Source organism: Accipiter gentilis, chromosome 9 (genome assembly GCF_929443795.1).
Source record: "Accipiter gentilis chromosome 9, bAccGen1.1, whole genome shotgun sequence".
Taxonomy (NCBI): domain Eukaryota; kingdom Metazoa; phylum Chordata; class Aves; order Accipitriformes; family Accipitridae; genus Astur; species Astur gentilis.
Window position 1 is genome coordinate 28,552,474 of NC_064888.1, and position 16,713 is coordinate 28,569,186.

General features: G+C 61.5%; 1 protein-coding gene across 4 annotated transcripts in view; it reads left to right on the forward strand.

The window, feature by feature from the left end:
• The first annotated feature begins 5,377 nt into the window (after window positions 1–5,377).
• The window catches only part of KCNIP2 (potassium voltage-gated channel interacting protein 2), a 48,669-nt gene continuing 37,333 nt past the window's right edge, over window positions 5,378–16,713 (forward strand). For 2 of the 4 annotated variants that reach the window (XM_049809936.1, XM_049809942.1), the window contains exon 1: window positions 8,332–8,596. In XM_049809936.1, the coding sequence (XP_049665893.1) occupies window positions 8,539–8,596 (58 nt within the window). In that variant the 5' untranslated portion in view covers window positions 8,332–8,538. Of the gene's footprint in view, window positions 5,692–8,331; window positions 8,597–16,713 lie in introns of those variants that run through there. The other 2 variants (XM_049809940.1, XM_049809935.1) reach the window with 2 other exon arrangements.

A 16,713-nucleotide genomic window follows, 5' to 3' on the forward strand; every position in this document is an offset into this window, starting at 1 on the left:
GGCCATTGCCAGAACAATGAGATGGGATGGACAACAGTGAGCAGTGTGCTGAGACCGCAGTCGCAGTGTGGATTTCACCTCCCGCGGAGGTGAGCTCGGGCACGGGGCCCTGCCCTGGCAAAGCAGGAGGACACGTGTCCGCAGCATGGACTCGCTCATGACAGCGATGCACACCCATTTCACAGCAGGCCTGAACTACTTGAAAGGCCCCCTGGTGTGGCATCCAGCATGGTGTAAGTGAAGGTTGGAAATAGTATCTCATTCTCTTTAAATAAAAGCCGAGCCCACAGGCACTGAGCACACAAACACGAGATGCTTTATAACGCCGGGAGGGCTCCTGATACTTGGGGTACCTCCTGAATCCAGTAATGCTCCAGTCCAGTCTCCCCTCTCTAAAACAAGTGCTTTTCTTCACACAGGTTTTGCATCTGTTATGCAGAAGTGGCAGAGAAATATTCAGGGTGGGCACGGAGCCCCCCGCAGCCTGCCCCGCAGTGGGGCCGTGCCGGGGAGTTCCCTCCTTGCTGGAAGCATGGGCAGAGGCAGGTGACCAGCTTTCAAGGATGCCGAGTGTGATGCAAAGTCCTTTCTCCCTCCTGCACATCCAGATTTCTCCCACCTGCTGGTCTGCGTTTGACAAAGGAGGTTCCCTTTCTTCTGCATCATTCCTGCTTGCAAGGCTCACCCAGCAGCTTGCAGGCATCTGTTCCTCCTCTAGCTTTGCAAGATTTACAGCAGCTGAAATCCTCCCCCCCGCCCCCAGCCAAAGCTCTCAGCAGCTCCCACCTACCCGTGTGTCTCTGCAGGGGGGGTTGCAGAGATGGGACTTGTCCTCCCCTGTCTGCCCCAGCTGCCTGTGTCCTGGGCGATGCTCTGCTGGGGAATCACCTCCCCAGGACCTGCTGCTCTGCTGTAGCTGCTCCCCCAGTCCTCAGGACCCCAGGCCTGCAGAGACTGAGGGGCTCATCTAGGTCTCATGCCACCCAGATCCATTTCCTCTGTGGATGTACTCAATATTGTGGTTTATTCCTGAGTGAGGCCATTTGCCCTGCCTGGAGCTCCCCCCCCCACAGCCACTTGCATAGCCACGAGCATCCCTCCTCCAGGCTGGGGGGCTGCGTGGGTCCTGGGGGAGGAATAGCCCCTGGTGCTGAGCTGTTCATCTCTGTCTAAGGCTGCTGTTTGCTGGCATTTTTGCAAGGAGTGAGGCTGGATTAAGGAGCTCCCGTTTCTGCCCTCTGCTCCTGGAACCGGCCCCTGGGTGCTGCATCCCATGTCCCAGCCCAGGAGCTGCCCAGGAGCCCTCTCTGCTGTGGATGCAGAGCTGTCCCTCACTGCCAAGTGTAAATGTGAGCCCAGAGGCACCAGGCGACCGCAGCCAAAATAAGATTAATGGCATCTGATGAGAGCACATCCCGAGGACTGCTATTGATGACCATGGCTTTAAAATACTGTTAACAGTGGATAAAGCACCATGATTTAGAGCACTTGGCAATTACATCTCTGTTTGAAATTTCCTAAAGATAGGATCAGACTCCCAAGTCCTGCTCTCTGCATTTCCGATAGAATTAATAAGAATGGAGATATGCAATTAGACAACGCGCAGGCTGGTAGGGCAGATCGATGCCTTGTGGTTGTCTAATGAAGTGTTAAATTGCATCTTTCCCTCTCCCAGTCCCCTTATAACAGCCACAGCAGGCTGTTTGCAGAGGGCTTGCAGGGCTCGTCCCTGGGGGGGGGGGGGGGGGGGGAAGAGGCCCCTCTACCCCAGCCCAGTGGGGTGCAGACCCCAGTGCTCCCGCCACCTTTCCAGGCTCTTCTTGCTTCTATGGATGGGAGCAGTTTGGGATCATCTTGGGCTTTGTGTCGAGCCTTGGGTTTTCAGCAGGCCTGAGTGGGGATATGCAGCAGCAGCAGCTAAGAGCAGGCTGCTTCCCCCAGAGCCCGAGGGTTCCCAGAGGGGAGCTGGAGGCGTGGATGAGCCGAAGGGATCGGCCCCATATTGCAGGGTGGGTGTCCTGGAGAGGAACAGGGATGGTTGTGAGTGGGCTCAGCTTGGTCTAGCCTAGGTCGGGACGAGGCTGGAGGCAGCCTGGCACAGCTCTGCCTGCAGCGGGACTCGGCATCCAGTGCTCCGGGCAGCACTGGAGCATCCCCAAACTTGTCCCCTTCCCCGGTTACTCCTGACAAGGCTGCGCTGGCTGCATGCTGACCTGGGGACAAACAAGCCCCCTGGACAGCGTGGCCCCGTGCACACCTCCTGGCCCCTCTCGTCCCGGCTCAGAGCCGTTCCTGGCTGTAGCTCTGCTGCCTGGGGAGCAGCGTTAATCCCGTGCAGATGTCCTTTATTGAAGCGCCGCTGCCGCTGACAGGGTGATGGATGGGCCACTTAGAGAACGTGCCTCACGCCTAGGCTGATGTGAACGGGTGATTTCCATCACGGCGAGAGTGGATGGGTGGTCCCGGGGACACCCTGCCTCCAAGAGACACACAGCACACAGCACGGGGTGCGCCTCAGTGCGCAGCACCCCTCGTGCCCCCAGCTTACCTTCTTCTTGTCACCTGCCCCCCCGTTCTCCATCCCCATCCCACCCCGCTGCTGGCTGTGCCAAGCCGTGGGGCTGGTTTACATGGCCCTGTTCCCCCTGTGGCTCTCTGCTGCTCTCCCAGAGATGAGTTAGGGGACCTGGGTGCTTCCACAGGACCCCTGCCCACCCCAGCAGGCCGGATCTGGCCACCTGCCTGTCTTCCACACTTCCCGGGCCCTGGGAATCAGGGTATGGGCTTCACGGCGAGCTGTGCCCCATTTGCTGTGGAGCCTGTGCCACTTCTTGGCTAGCTGGGGCATGACCCTCCCTCCCAGTTACCCCTTGTAATTGGGACCTGGGCTCACGGAAGCCGCCGGAGCTCTTCCCATCCTCTGGAAACAGTTAATCCAGCAGTGCCTGCAGCAGTACAGACCACCAGCCCTGCCTGCGGATGGCTCCTGCCTGCCTCGGACCTGCTGATTGCTTTTGTGGTGGACATGGCCAGGGGCAGCGGGGCTGTGCAAGGCACAAGAGCGTTGATTAAAGCCCCGGACACCGCTTAGGTGATTTTCCTCAGCCTGGACCAGCCTTTCTGCATCTGCTGCACGTCCCGGTAAGACGTGCTGCAAAGGATACTCTCTGTACTCCAGGGTGACTTTGCTGCCATGCCTGTCCCTGGCCAGACGTGACTACCAAGGTGTCCCTGCACCCAGCGTACGCACAGCAGGGTCCCTGCCTGGGTCTGGGCAGGTGGGCAGGCACTGGACCTGTTCCCGCAGCACAAAGGCAGCAGCAGCCGGCAGTGGGCTGCTCCCACCCTGGCGTCCTGCAGACCCGTGGCTCCCAGTGCTCGGAGGAACATTTAGGGGAGGATGTTGCATTTTTCCCAAGCAGAGAAAGGCTCAAAGGCTGAGAATCCTGGCAGGATGCCCAGCCCTTGTGTCTGCTAAGGAAAGAAGCTGTGGCCAGCGAGGAAGCAAGCTGCATCGCCTGTTTTCTACACTGCGGGGGCATGGGCTCTGTCAGCCTGGCCCTGGGGCTGCCCCATCCTACCCCATGGTACCCACCAACCCACCCAGCTTTCCCCCCTCTCCCCAGTCTGGCAAAACATCTCTCGCTTGCCTGCAGGAACAGGAGCACTTAGCTGGGATAAAAATAGCCATGTTTGCCTCCCAATGGACCAGGGATGGCAGAAGGTGAAAACTTCCCCCGTGCAGCTCTGCTGGGCCCACCACGTCTGCAGTGGGATGAACCCATAGGATGCTGGAGATGGGCCGAGTGAGCCTGGGCACCGTTCATACAGCCCTCCTGACTGAGGCTACCTCCCTGGGACACCGCTGGTGCCCAGGGGCTGCTGAGAAGATGTGGCTGAGGATGCGATGGAGAGGATGGAGGAAGGAGGACGGAGAGGGCGAGGAGCAGCAGGATGGACGAGCCCAGCAGCAAAGGGGGTCCCCGGGCTGGCTGGGCTCTGGCTAAGCAAAGGGGGCATCGCCAGGGCTGTCCCGCAAGTTTCTCTCCAACTGGGCTGCACGCATGGGCTCTGTGGTGGTGGCCAGGCCCCGGGGAGGGCCGGGAGAGTGTGTTTAGTTCTCTGAGCATTTCTCCGCTGCGTTTTCCTCGCTAAATGGCTCTTATTTTTAGATCCAGGCAGTTGCTAAGCATCGCTGCCTCGCTAAGGCGGCTTCTTTCATGGCTTGACACCAAAGCACGCTGACAACATGCTGCCGCGTGAGCGCGGCCCTCCCTCCTCGCTGCTCTGGATTCCCTGTCTGCCCTGCAGCTCCCGTGGGCTGGGAGGGCCAGGCTGGGTGCAGGGATCGGGATGGGATGCTTTGCCTCCTCCCATACCCCCTGCTCCCCTCTGCCTCTCTGCATAGATCGAAGGATGAAGGGAGGAGAGGTGGGAAACACTGGGAGCTGGGCAGCCCCCGAGATGTGCCCAGGACCCCTGGCACGGTGCAAACAGGCAGTGCACGAGCAATGGCATGACAAAAGCCCCTGGCTTTGCCCATGGCGGGCACTCTCCAGTACAGTCCGCATCCCCTGGGACGGCATCGTGCACACATGGCAGCGAATAACCAGAGGCAGCAGCGGGACCTCCAGCCCCCGGTGCCAGATGTACAGGTGGGGCTGCGAGCTCCTCTCTCGGCAGCACCGTGCCCCTGGAAGCCCCCCCAAGGCGCGTTGCTGCTTCACCCTTTCCCTGGGGCTGCAGGAGATGGGGGGGAAGCATCCTGCTAAAGGCTCCAACCCTGCAATGGGAAACCCATGCTCGGGGCGGGGGGCGGCGGAGGGGATCTGCTCCTGCACTTGTTTGCAGGCAGGCGGACCAGGGCCACCCTCCCCACACCTCTGCTGCGTCTCTCGGCCGCTGCACATCCCCTCCGCCTCTGACCGATTTCCCATCCAGCTTCCCCCCCAGCAGGATGTGCAGCAGCCGCCCAGGACTGGGCAGGGCTGGGGTCCCTCTTCCTCTGTACCTCCTGGGGGTCCCGAGGCGCAGGCCGGCTTGGGCACCGACACTCAGGGCTTGGGGGGTCCTCGCTGCCCCGCAGCGGGGTGCGGGGGTCTGCGCTCCTTCTGCTTCCCCGCGCCTTCTCCATTCCCTTGGCCGTCCCTGCGCGGTGCCCGACTCCCGGGGCTCCCCCAAACCGCCGGAGAGCCCACCTCGGTGTAGCGCGGAGCAGCTCCCTCCCTGTCTCTAGCATCCCCCCCCCCCCCCGCCGCCGCCGCCGCCCCCGGCCGTGCCTCAGTTTCCCCGCCACGGCGCGGCGCAGGGCGGCGGGGCCGGGCCGGCGGCTCCCGGGAGGAGGCGGGGAAGGACGGGAGGGAGGGGGCGGCCGTGCCCAGCCCCGGCGGCGGCGGCGGCGGCGGCGGCGGCGGGGAACGGGGCGGCTGCGCGCTCCTGCCTGCCGTACCGAGCCGTACCGAGCCGAGCTCCCCGGCACCGCCGGCCCCTTCCTGCTGCCGCGGTGAGTGCCGCGGGCGGCGGGGCGGGGGGAGGCGGCGGGCGCGGGCCCCCCCTGCCCGGCGGCGGAGCCCGTGCGCCCCGTCGCGGTTCCCCCCGCCGCTCGGCGGGGCGGGAAGATGCGGAGCAAGGGCAGGAAGGAGAGCCTGTCCGACTCCCGCGACCTGGACGGCTCCTACGACCAGCTCACGGGTGAGTGCCGCCCGCCGGGGAAGGTGCAGCAGCCGCTCGGGACCACGGCGCGGGGGCGGCCCCGGGAACCCCGACCCGGCCCCGGGCACCCCGGCCCGCCCGCTTCCAGACCCAGCTGAGCCCCGGCTCCCTGCCCGCCCCGCTTCGCCGCACGCCTTAGCCCGGGGAGGGGAGAGGGGGGGGGGGGCGGTCGCGACCCTGGCGCTGGAGCAGGGGGACAGTCCCGGGGCCGGGGGAGAGAATGCTCCGGGGGGGGGGGGCGGGGGGGTTAGGGTCGGTCCCAGCCGGACGGAGGTTGCCCCGAGGCAGGTTTGCAGGGAAAAGGCCCCCACCGGGGGGTGGGTTGCTTGAAATGCTTTTGGCCACCCCCAAGCTCACCCTACCTCACCACTGCTCCCAAGCCCCTTGGGACACCGGGGTTTGGTGCTGGGGTCTCTCTGCCATACCTTGGACCCCCCGCTGCACCCTGGGGTGGCCTGGCAGCACCCCGGCCGCAGGTTTCCACGGGAACGGAGAGGCTCACCCTTGTCAGCAAACCCCCGCAGTGCCCCAGAGCCTGGTGTCTTCTCCACCTGTCACCTGGTGTCCCCCAGAGTATCTCCAGAGATGCTCTGCCCCCGACTTGGGGTGGCTGTCAGACAGAGAGGCCAAATATGACCCAGCTGTGACCCTATTGCATCCTCCTCCATCCTTTGCCCCAGCAGGTTATTGCCTGGCATCCCACATCCCACCAATACATCCGTCCATCCGTCGCACCTCATCCCCCCCCCCCCCCCCCCCCCCCCCCCCCCCCCGTCCGGTAGCCAAGCAGCTGGGCTGGAGCTGGCGACACCCTTCCCTCCCCACTTGCTCTCCATGGATCAGGTCAAATCCCATAATCCCATCCCCTCTCAGGGCCTCCGTCACAGCAGCTGTGAAATGGGGCAGCACTTCCCACCTGTCTCCGGGGGCCCACGACAGAGCCGAACCTGTCTGTAGCTGGTGGGGTTGGGTGCCCTCGTGCCGCAGGCACTGGGGTGTGTACACAGGCGTCTCCCCTGAGTCCCGGTGGTGCTTTTCCTGCCACAGTCTGGAGTGGATTTCAGGCTTTGCTCTGGGGTTTCAAGGAGGTGGTGGTAGCAGGGCAGGACCCCTGCTCTGCTTTCCTGAGCAGCCCCACGCATGGGAAACGCTGCTTGCTGCCTGCCCAAACGTGCTGCAGAGAAGATATTTTTGAGCTGTGTAGGAACTTGGAACCCACACACAACTTTTGGTTTCTCCGGTAACTTTAAAATGTCCATATGGATTTAAATCAAACCGAGGTTAAAAATAAATTCCAGTCTCTCTGAGGCTGAGACCTTTTATGCCTGGGCTTACCTCCGAGCCAGCCGTGCAGCAGGAACCTGGGCAGAGGGGAGCTGTGCCGCTGTGCTGGCCCCTGCCCGTGGGGATGGGGCTGCTGGGAAGCCTCTGGGGAATAAGGCTGGAAACATCTGCCCCATTTCCCAGTGTGGGAAATGGAGGCCCTGGGAGAGCATGTCACTCATTTGCCATCGCTGTCAGGTCACTGACCTGTCAGGGCAGAGCCAGGGAGGGAGCTGGTCCCGGTGGCACCGATTTCCCCTGCGTTGGCTGAACGCACCAAAGCCGTCCCTCCCTGTGGAGGGAAAGTTGTTTTTCTCCCAGAAAGAGCGTAGAAGTGATGCAGGCAGGAGGAGAGGGGATGCAGCCTTAGCTCTGGGGAGGCTTTAATAGCTCAAGCCCCTGCCTGTTAACCTGGCCTGGGCTCTCCCAGTTCCTTGAGGATGTGTTGAGGAACCAGGACCCCTCTGGGGCTGTAGCAAAGCCCAGCAGTGGAGCTGGCAGTGCCAGTGTGGGCTTAGTCTCTCCCTGCAGATGGGAGGGTCCCTGCCAGCGCCCATTGTTTGGTGGCTCAGCCCTGCTTGGGGACATGCATGGGCAGTTTGGGGTGTTCCTGCAGCCTTGGGGACCTCCATCCATCAGGGTCCATCAGGGTCTGGTGGACATCTGCCATGCAAGAGCTGTTAACTGAGAGATTGTTTGATGTCAGGCGATGTGACAACCCCACGGCAGTTCCAGCGATTGCTGGTGTGCATGGGAACACCGGTCGGTCCTGCTGCCTCCCCATCACTCCCTAAAAGCAGGGGTGGGGGACATGAGACACCCATCTATGCGTGTCCAGAGAAGGGTTAGCAATACCCCCTTCCAAAAGGAGAAAGGCTAAGGGGAAGCAGGACCCGCAGCCATCCGCAGGGTAGAACCCCCCCCACCTTCCCCAGAAGCACAATGATTTTTACATTTCAAGAGCTGTTGAAAATGGGGGATGCAGTGACAGCCCCCCCCCCCCCCCCACCCCGTGGCATCTCCAGCAGTGCCCAGCTGCCCCGGTCCCCAGCCAGAGCAGCCGTGGGCTGTGCCGGCGCGCGGCACGTGGATGTGTGTGTGAGAGGCGAGAGCGACCGAGTGAATGAAAGCTGCCTGAGTGTGAGCGGCAGGGAGAGCAGGCACCGGCTCCGTGTGCCAGGGGGACGAGGGCCGGCTGCGCTGGGGTGAGCTGGGACAGACTCTGCCCATGCCTGGGCCCGGTGCGGCAGTGTGGGGCAAGGGCAGGCACCAGCCGTGCCTGGCTGCTGAGCCTGGGGCTGGGCGCCTGCCTGGGTGTTAAGGAGAGAAATGTTTATGTTATGCCACTAGGAAATTAAACTGGTCCATTTCTGGGGTATTTAGATGACGCTAGCGAGAAATAAAAGCCATCCATAAATTACATTATTCCTCCAGCCCTCTAATGACACGAGCGATTAGTGTGCAAGCAGAGCCCAGAGCCAGTGTCTCGGGACTGCTCTGGACATGGCCCTCCGTGCGGAAGAAATGGGACCCTGGTGCCGCTATGCCCTGAGGAGCGCAGGTACCGCGTCCCCAGCCCCGAATCCCGGCGGCCCAAGAGGCGAGTGGGGCTCGGAGGCGGCTTTCCCTCCTGCCCGCTGCTCTGCAGGGGTGTGCAGGCAGCGGGGCTGCCCCAGTCCCAGTTGGGGAGCAGGGGTGGGTGGCCCGGTGCCCCATCTCACCCTGTGGGACAAGCCCGTCCCAGCCATGCTGTGTCCTGTGAGCAGAACGGCAGGTGCCAGCGCAGGGTCAACACCCGGGCTCTTTGGGGTGAGTCAAACCCCCTAGCTGCATTTTGGAAGGATGAGGGATTCACCTCTCTGGGTCTGTTGGTCCCCCAAAAAGGCATTGGGAGGCTCACTTTTCATCCCTGCTTTTTCACCCCTGCTTTCTTCCTCCCATCGTCAGGTTGGGGGGGTCTCAAGCAACTGCTTTGCTCCACCACAAAGGCAGCCGCAGCGTTTGCAGTGGGTGAGCGATTGCTATAGAGACCATCTTCAGAGCTTTGGGATCCTCCATCCTGCCCAGGCATGACTGATGGATGGGGACTCCCTAATTCTTAGCACTTTTAGCAGCCCACCCAGTGAGATGAAAACTGTAGGTACCAGTGTAGCCTTAGCGCAGCATCTGGCTGAGCTCCCCTCCCTGCCTGGAGGGAGGGTGTTTTGGAGGCATCTCTCTCTGTGGCAGTAAGAAAGGAGAGATGGGGCAGAGCTGTCCCCTGCAAACACCCCAAGGGAAGGATGGGTCAGTGGGGTTGGCGGGAGTACAGCGGGAGCTGGGCTCCGGTCCCTGCCGTGGGGTAAAGCTGAAGAGCCGTGCCCCAGCAATGTGTCTGCTGCAGGCAGGTACCAGGTGATGGGCAGATCTAGGGCTGCGCCAGGAGCTTGTTCTGTTGCCGGCAAACCCGGCAGCTCCATTGTGGCTGCTCGCAGCCCGCACTCAGCCAGACGGGAGGAAAATGTCTGCAAGCTTGCCATAGTGTAGTATTTCCACCTGCAAGGGGGATAATTTAATTCCCAGCGTGTGAAGGGGGTGTCAGTGCTAGCCTGTGCAAAATAATAGTGTGTGTAGGGGGAAGAGCTGGGATCTGGAGCCGGAGGATGGAGTGATGGGGCCGATGGGGTGGGAATGAGGGCAGGAGAGAGGCAGGGGCCAGCTGGGCCCCGGCTGCGAGTGTGCGTGGCGGGTTGTGTGCCGTGGCTGACTGCTGGGGTAGACCCTGGTGAAGGGGACTGCAATGGGGACTGTGCCCAAGACTGTGGCTGTGCCTCGCCCATGCCCAGAATAAAGCTCCTTCTCTTGCCTGGTTGCTTACTCAAGCAGTACAGGGTGCATGGCCACCTGGCTCTGCTCTGCCCACGCGGGTCTGGCAGGGCCGGCTGCCTGCATCCCCGTGGCAAGCAGCATGCATGGTTCGTCCCCTTCTCCTAGAAGCAGCCCCTAGGAGAGGTGACACACACCAATGTCCTTCCCCTAGGCGTCTGGCCCATGGGAACCAAGTGTGCTGCCCATCCCCCCTGCTCCCCCGCTAACCTGCCTCTTCTGCACTGCCATTGCTGCCCCACATGACGCCCTCCCCCCCCCCCCCCCCGCTTGCTGCTTCTGCTCCCACTGCCCACGGCCTGACGGTAAGGCTGGGCTGGAAGCTGGGCTGACCCTCAAGCTAGGTCCTCAAGCTCCCCAGGAGGCCCCCAGTCAGGGTGGGGTATGGGGGGAAAAGGGGCTCCCACTCATGCGCTGGGGCAGGGAGCTCCCGTGGGGTCCCCTCTGTGCCAAAGCGCCCTGCCCTCGATGGATGCTGCACCTTCCTGGGGTGATGGGAGCGCTGCCTGACTCTGCCTCGTCTCTGTCTGCTGTCTTCTTCTCTCTGGCATCTGTACCCCTCCGCCTCTTCCCTCTTTGCTGTCCTGGCTTGTCTGCAGCCCTTTGATGCCGATGCATCCCCTCTCATGGGGTGTTGTGGCCTCTCCTGACCGGAGGCTGAGATCCTGGGGGTCCCTGCCAGCGAGGATGCTGCTCCGAGCCTGTGCCAGGGCAGAGCTACATATGGGGCGAGGGGCATGTGGGTGATGCCGCTGTGTACCGCTGCCTGCGGGCAGGTTGGATTTTGCAGGTGGAGAGGCCGGAGCTGAGGTTTTGGCAGCCACTGCTGCATCCCTGCAGGCAGAGGCAGGTCGGAGCCCACAGGGAATTAGTGGCACAGGATTAATTGACAGGAAGTTCAGGGGTTTGGTTGGGGCGGTTAAACGGCTGATTTCTGCAGATGCCAATGCATAATTCATGGCCTGTCGCAACTTTGGCCAAGGTGTACAGCTCCTGCTGCACAGGGCTGGCAATGCACGGGCAGGGAGGGGTTTGCTCTTTCACCATCTCTGTGTCCGAGCACAGAGAGGAGTTTTTCCCCACAGCTGGACAGCCAGAGGAGGTATCCAGACTTGGTCATGCTGCTTTCCTGCTGTGTGCTGTGCTGGGACCAGTTGCCCCCCAGAGCTTTGGGATCCAGGATGGAAGAGGTTTGGGAGGGTGAGCAGAGCTGGTCCCTGGAGCAGGCTCTGGTTTCCCCTGGGCCATACTGGGTGCGTATGTCCCAGGTGGAGCAGAGCATCATGCCCTTGCCTTCCAGCTGGGGTATCAGGGGGTTGTGCCAGCCCCAAAGGACGGGAGAGACCCCATTAGTGGAGCTGCCCTCCCCCTCCCTCGCTGGCTCTGCTCATTAATGGTGTTTTCATTAGGAGAAGTGGTTTGGTTTTGTTTAAGCCAAATTGCTGTGCTTGGGAGATGATAAATCCATCTGCTGGCAAATCGCTCTCCTGCCGCCGGGATGGATCCCAGCCCTGGGCTTTAATCGCGCTGCAGATGAATGAGCCTCTAGTGAAATGAATCTCTCTGCCATGCCCCACCGGGGGGGGGCTGAGCCATGAGGGCTGCCTCCCTGACACCACGGTGAGGGGCTCTGGCTTAGGGTGGGGGATCAAAATCCTCCACTAAGGGGTTGTGGAGCCCTGGGTGGAGTTATTGCCAAGCAAGTGAACTGCTGGGGCTGATGCAAGCAGCTTTCCTGGGAGCAAAGGGCAAGAGGAGCCCCTTTCCAGGGGGCAAGGTGTTTCCAGGGGGCAAGGGTGGGTGCAGGGGTTCTGTTCACCCCACTGTCTGTGCCAGGGTGTCTGCCAGCAGCTGGGGCTGGGTGGGTGCCATGCCATGCGGGTGAGCGGCAGGACAGTGCACGGGACAGGGCTGGGGATGGGATGCAGGGGATGGAGTGGCCCCGCTCTCAGCAATACCCTACCAAGCGGCTTTGCAAAGGGTATGTGGCAGCAGGGCTGCTCTGGGTGGAAGGCTCTCGTCGGGGTCCTCCCATCCTCGAGCTGCTGCGGCTCTGGCTGTTTCTGCCTTTTAAGTAAATTTGTCTTCCAAATGAAGATGGGTGGTGCAGCTCCCCAGGGAGTGGTGTGGGTAATTAGCTTGTTTGGATACGGAGCCCTGCGGGAGGGGAGCTGGGGGCAGGATGGCTGCCGCGTTCAACAGGAGCTGGCGGGGATGGGGGACATGGGAGGCTGTCACCTTCACTGCCTCTGAATTTGGGTCTTTTTGAACATTTCCTCTCTGGTCCAGCCGGAGAGAGTCACCTACGGACAGTTGTGGGCAGGGGTGCTGTACGTGTGCGTGCCCATGCTCTCGCAGCATCGTGCCTCTCCTGCCTGTACCTGATGACAGCCCCCAGGGCCCAGCTCCGTCTTGCTTTAGGTGACTCCAGCCCTGTTTTGGCAGGAGCCACCCTGCTTTTGAACCCGTTCCGTTGGGGATCCCTCCTGTTCAGGCAGCTGGCACCCTTCCCAACTCTGGGACGGTGTCAGCATTGCTGCTGGGGGCTCTGTGGTGTGGCAAGAGTGTTGGTGTCCCATCCATGCTGCTCCTGCTCACCCCTCCTGGGGACATGGACCTGGGGACATCGAGGTCCGGGGGACATACAAGCACATGCCCCAGGTCTGAGCATGGCTGCTGCGGTGCCCATATGATTCCTGCACCAGCTCCATCCCCACTGAGTGTTTTGGGGGCTGTGCCCTGTGCGAGGCGAGGGCACTGCGTGCTCCTGCATGCAGGCGAGCCCCTGGGCTGCACCTCGGACAAGCTGGTGGCTTCGTCCTGGACGGGAGGGAGTGGTGTGGGGTCTGGCTGACCCACAGAGAAGTCTGGTGAGGACCACGCCACAGCAGCAGCAGTGCCCATGGGCAGGCAGGGGATGCTTAGAGCCCTGAGGGCCGGTGCCAGGCTGGCAGTGGAGATGGATGGCTTCACCTGCAGCCCCTCTCCAGGGAGCAGGTCAGATACAGGGATGGAGTGACTAACTCTGCATGGCGTGAATCTGCTGTCCCGGATCTCCTGTGCAGAGATGGAGGGACTGACTGGGCAGGATGGGACCCCCCCTGGGCTGTCCTGCTGTCCCCGTGAGCCTCCCTCTGTGGCAGTGATGTTCCTGCTGGGAAGGGACTCAACAGTGTGAAGCAGAGGGAGGTTTCTTGGCAAGATGCTACCATGAGAGACTGGCAGGACTCCATCAGTGAGCCTCCGTGGGCAGAAACTGGGACCCTGCTCGTGGCTCCAGGCACTGACTCCAGCAGCAGGGCTGGGATACTCTGGCTCCCTTATCTGTACTCTTCCCATCACCAAACCCATGCATTTGGACACCAAAAAAGTGCTTTTTAGGGATGGAGCATTGGTGATGGTCTGGCCAGGATCTGAGTCACAGGGAAGAGGCTTTCCAGGGTTTTTCCCTTGGCCTGGCTGGGGAAGGTTGCAGCCCTGCGGGATGCAGGGAGGCACCGGCAAACTCGTGCACCCGTGGGTCACCCTCAGACCCAGCAGGAGCCAGGGAAGAGCTGTCTGGCTGCTCTCACCTGGTTACTGTGGCCCATCGAGCTGCAGTGGGGTGAAATGAGAGCCGGCCTGCTTGCTAATGAGATTAGACAGGCGAGCCACTGCTCCTGGCCCGTTTGGTTAATCGCTTCTTCCTAGATTGAATTTTTTAAAATTGCATTGCTTACAGAAAGCCCCTGAATGGGTTTAAAGGCAATAATCCACCCGGTCCTCCGTCACTGCAAAGGTTCCCCTGGGGCTACTTGGGAGTGGGTTGTTAAAGTCCCTGGTGTGTCTCCGCGTGTCTCTGGTGTCCCCAGGAGGTGGCTGGCTGGGCTGGCTGGCCCTTGACAGCTCTTGATTTACTCTGGGAGGAAATATGGATGAATTTTTAATGGTGTGATGTAGTGAAGCCTCCTGGAGGTAAGGGTGAAGGTCAGATTCTGGGCTCAGTGCTGCAGCCCATGTGATGGGTCCCCCTTGCCCCCCACTCCTGCCCCAAGGGCCATGGGGGGCAGCTGCCCACCCTGCCCATCCTGCTGTGCTCCTAGGGGCATGCTAGAGTTGGGGGGCTCTGGTGGTAGGGCACAGCACCCCAGCTCTGGTTGCACCTGCATGGGGTCTTGGCTCCCTGTCTGACCCCAGAGCAGGGAGGGACAGCCGCTGGTGCCAGGTTTTGGGGTCGCAGCACAGGTTGGCAAATGGGTGCAGGGCTCGGGCAGTGCAGCAAGGAATGCTGTAATATGCTGTGGCTACGACTGATCCTGGCATCCCTTGGGGACATCTCAGCCCTCTCCTGGGTGGTGAGAGCTGCCCTTAAGTACTTTTTTCTTTCCCCCTGACTCTCCTTCCAGCAGTTGCATCTTCCGAGCCCAGCCCCTGCCCTGTGCTGCTTGTGCTGACCCGAACAAATTTCCCCTGGCGCCCTCCCTCCCTGCTCACCTCCCCTCTGCTGTGCAAAGTGAGTCACTCCCAGGCACCAGGAATCATTCATGTCATTTCCCCCTTTGCCGCAAAGTCATTAATGCGAGTGGAATAATTTGTTGCGTAACAGAGAGGATCAGCGGGAGTGCTGCTCTGGCAGGTGATGCCAGGTCCTGGCTTCCCACTGCCCTGGCCACCGCTGCCCTGGGAGACGGCAGCTTGGTGGGATTGCAGGCTGGGAGCATCCCAGGCCTTGCTGGGATTGTGGTCCCACAGCTGCACTGCGCAGGCAGCAATGGTATTGGCTCCCTGAGGCGTTCTCCCAAAAAACATCAAGTCCCACCTGGACCAGTAGGATTGTCATGGCTTCTGTGTCTGCTCACCCTCACACAGCTCCTCCGAAAGTGGCTCGTCCTAACTTCTCCACGGTGACATGGGCAAGAAGCATCCCCTGAATTGATCAGGTTGTGTGTTATGGCACCCTGCATCCCTGCCGCATCCCTGCCATGTGCTGCTCCAGCTCCTCGGAGCTCCCCAAGACGTGGGGAGGCAAACACATCCCACTGGCAGCTGAATCCCTCCTGGCTTCTTGCTTCAGAGCTGGGGACTCCAAGGTGCCCCAGCGGGGGTGCAGGCCATGCGGGACCCTGTGCGGCTCAGGGCCCTACAGCCCCAAGGGCAGCACTGCAACCGCTCACAGCGAGGTCCCAGCCGGCTGTTGCTGCTGGCAATAGCGAAACCGTGCCTGGGGTGCAAACACAAGCACGGCCAGGGCTCCCTCCTGGGGACCTCACAGCCTCCCAAACAGGGGACTGGTTGGAGGGGGTACTCGCTGCCTTCACCCACCCCAGCCCAGGACTGCAGGTGCTGGGAGCCCTTGCTCGAATGATGCTCGCTGTGGTTGTGGCAGATCAGGTCTCTTCCCCTGCACAGTGAGGGGGAGAAGGGCAGGGAAGAGTGCTTGAGTTTTTAAAAGGCATTGCGGAGGCTGCCCCCCTGCCCCAGGTTAATTTCCTTCTATCCCACGCTCGGCCAGGCATTAATTTAAAGATGCTGCAATGGGAGAGGGGGAGCCTAAGAGGATTGGGCTGAGAGCAGGAGGATTTAACGAAGGGAAGGGACGTGGCTGGGGCTGGGGACAGTGCAGGGGACAGCGGCATCTGATGGCACAGGATGGGCAGGAGGGAGGAGGTGGCCGTGCACCCCTCGGGACTGAGTCACCCCAATGTGTCCCAGCCATGACTGGGGTGGTACCCAGTGGCTCCCACCAACCCCTGGAAGGATGTGGGAGTGAAGCTCTCCCTGTCCCCAGGGAGAGCACCGCTGCTGGGTGGCTGGGCAGGGAGGGGGCTGTGCCCCATGTCCCACCCATGCCCCTTGCTGTCTGTGGGAAACAGGGCAGAAGTTTCAAACCCAAGCCTGGAGGAACCCAGCGGATGGGCATCGTGTCCGGCTCCGTGGGGGGCAGGCAGAGACCCTCTGGGATGCCACGTCCCAGCAGGGACTTTGTCCCCTCGCTCCAGCTGAACAGCAAGTCCCCTAGGTGTAGAGGGCTGCCCCAAAGCAGTGCAGGGAGGGAGGAGATGGTGTTTAATATTTTGAAGTGACTCACTGAAAACCTGCTGCTCCCTGGGGCTGGTCCAGACCCAGCATCCCCGTGAAGGGGCTAGGACTGGGGCAATCCCAGCCCAGTGTGAGCTAGAGGGGGAGGCTCTTTTGGGACCACATCCACTGGGGCAAAAGAGCTTTCCCTGCGATGACCGAGGGTCCCACCTCTGCCCTGGGGCAGAGGATACAGGTCCCAAGGGGCTGCAGTGGCTCCCCAGCCCCAAACCACCCTGTGCCCCCCTCGGCGCTGTTTGTTTTCTCAGCCCGCCCTGCTGTAATTACAACCCGCTGTCACTCTCCGGATAATACGTCTTTCCTTTTATCACTGCTTAATTAAATAACTGTGGGGAAGTGAGGGGCTGGTAACCCCTTGTTTGCTGGTATGAACAACCCGGTCGTGCTGGGGAGGTGTCTTGGGGCTGGCAGAGGAGCTGGATAGGGATGGCTGTGCCCTGACTTGGGGGTCACCGTTGAATGCGGGGTACCTGTGCCCGAGAGGGATGAAGTGCTGATTTTGTTGTTCATGGGCACAGCATCTCTGGCACAGACGTTTCCAGGCCATCCCTGAGGAGGTGCCCTGGATCTGACTGCCATTGCCCCGTCTTTAATTCTCCCCTTGGCTCAGAACTGTGCCTGCTGCCAGGCTGGGAGGAGTGAGCGGGCAGGGTGCCCGCTGCCAGGCCAGCTGCCTCTGCCCACAATTAATTGGTGCTAATGAGTGTCCGTGGCAGCTGCTGCTGGGTCAGTGAG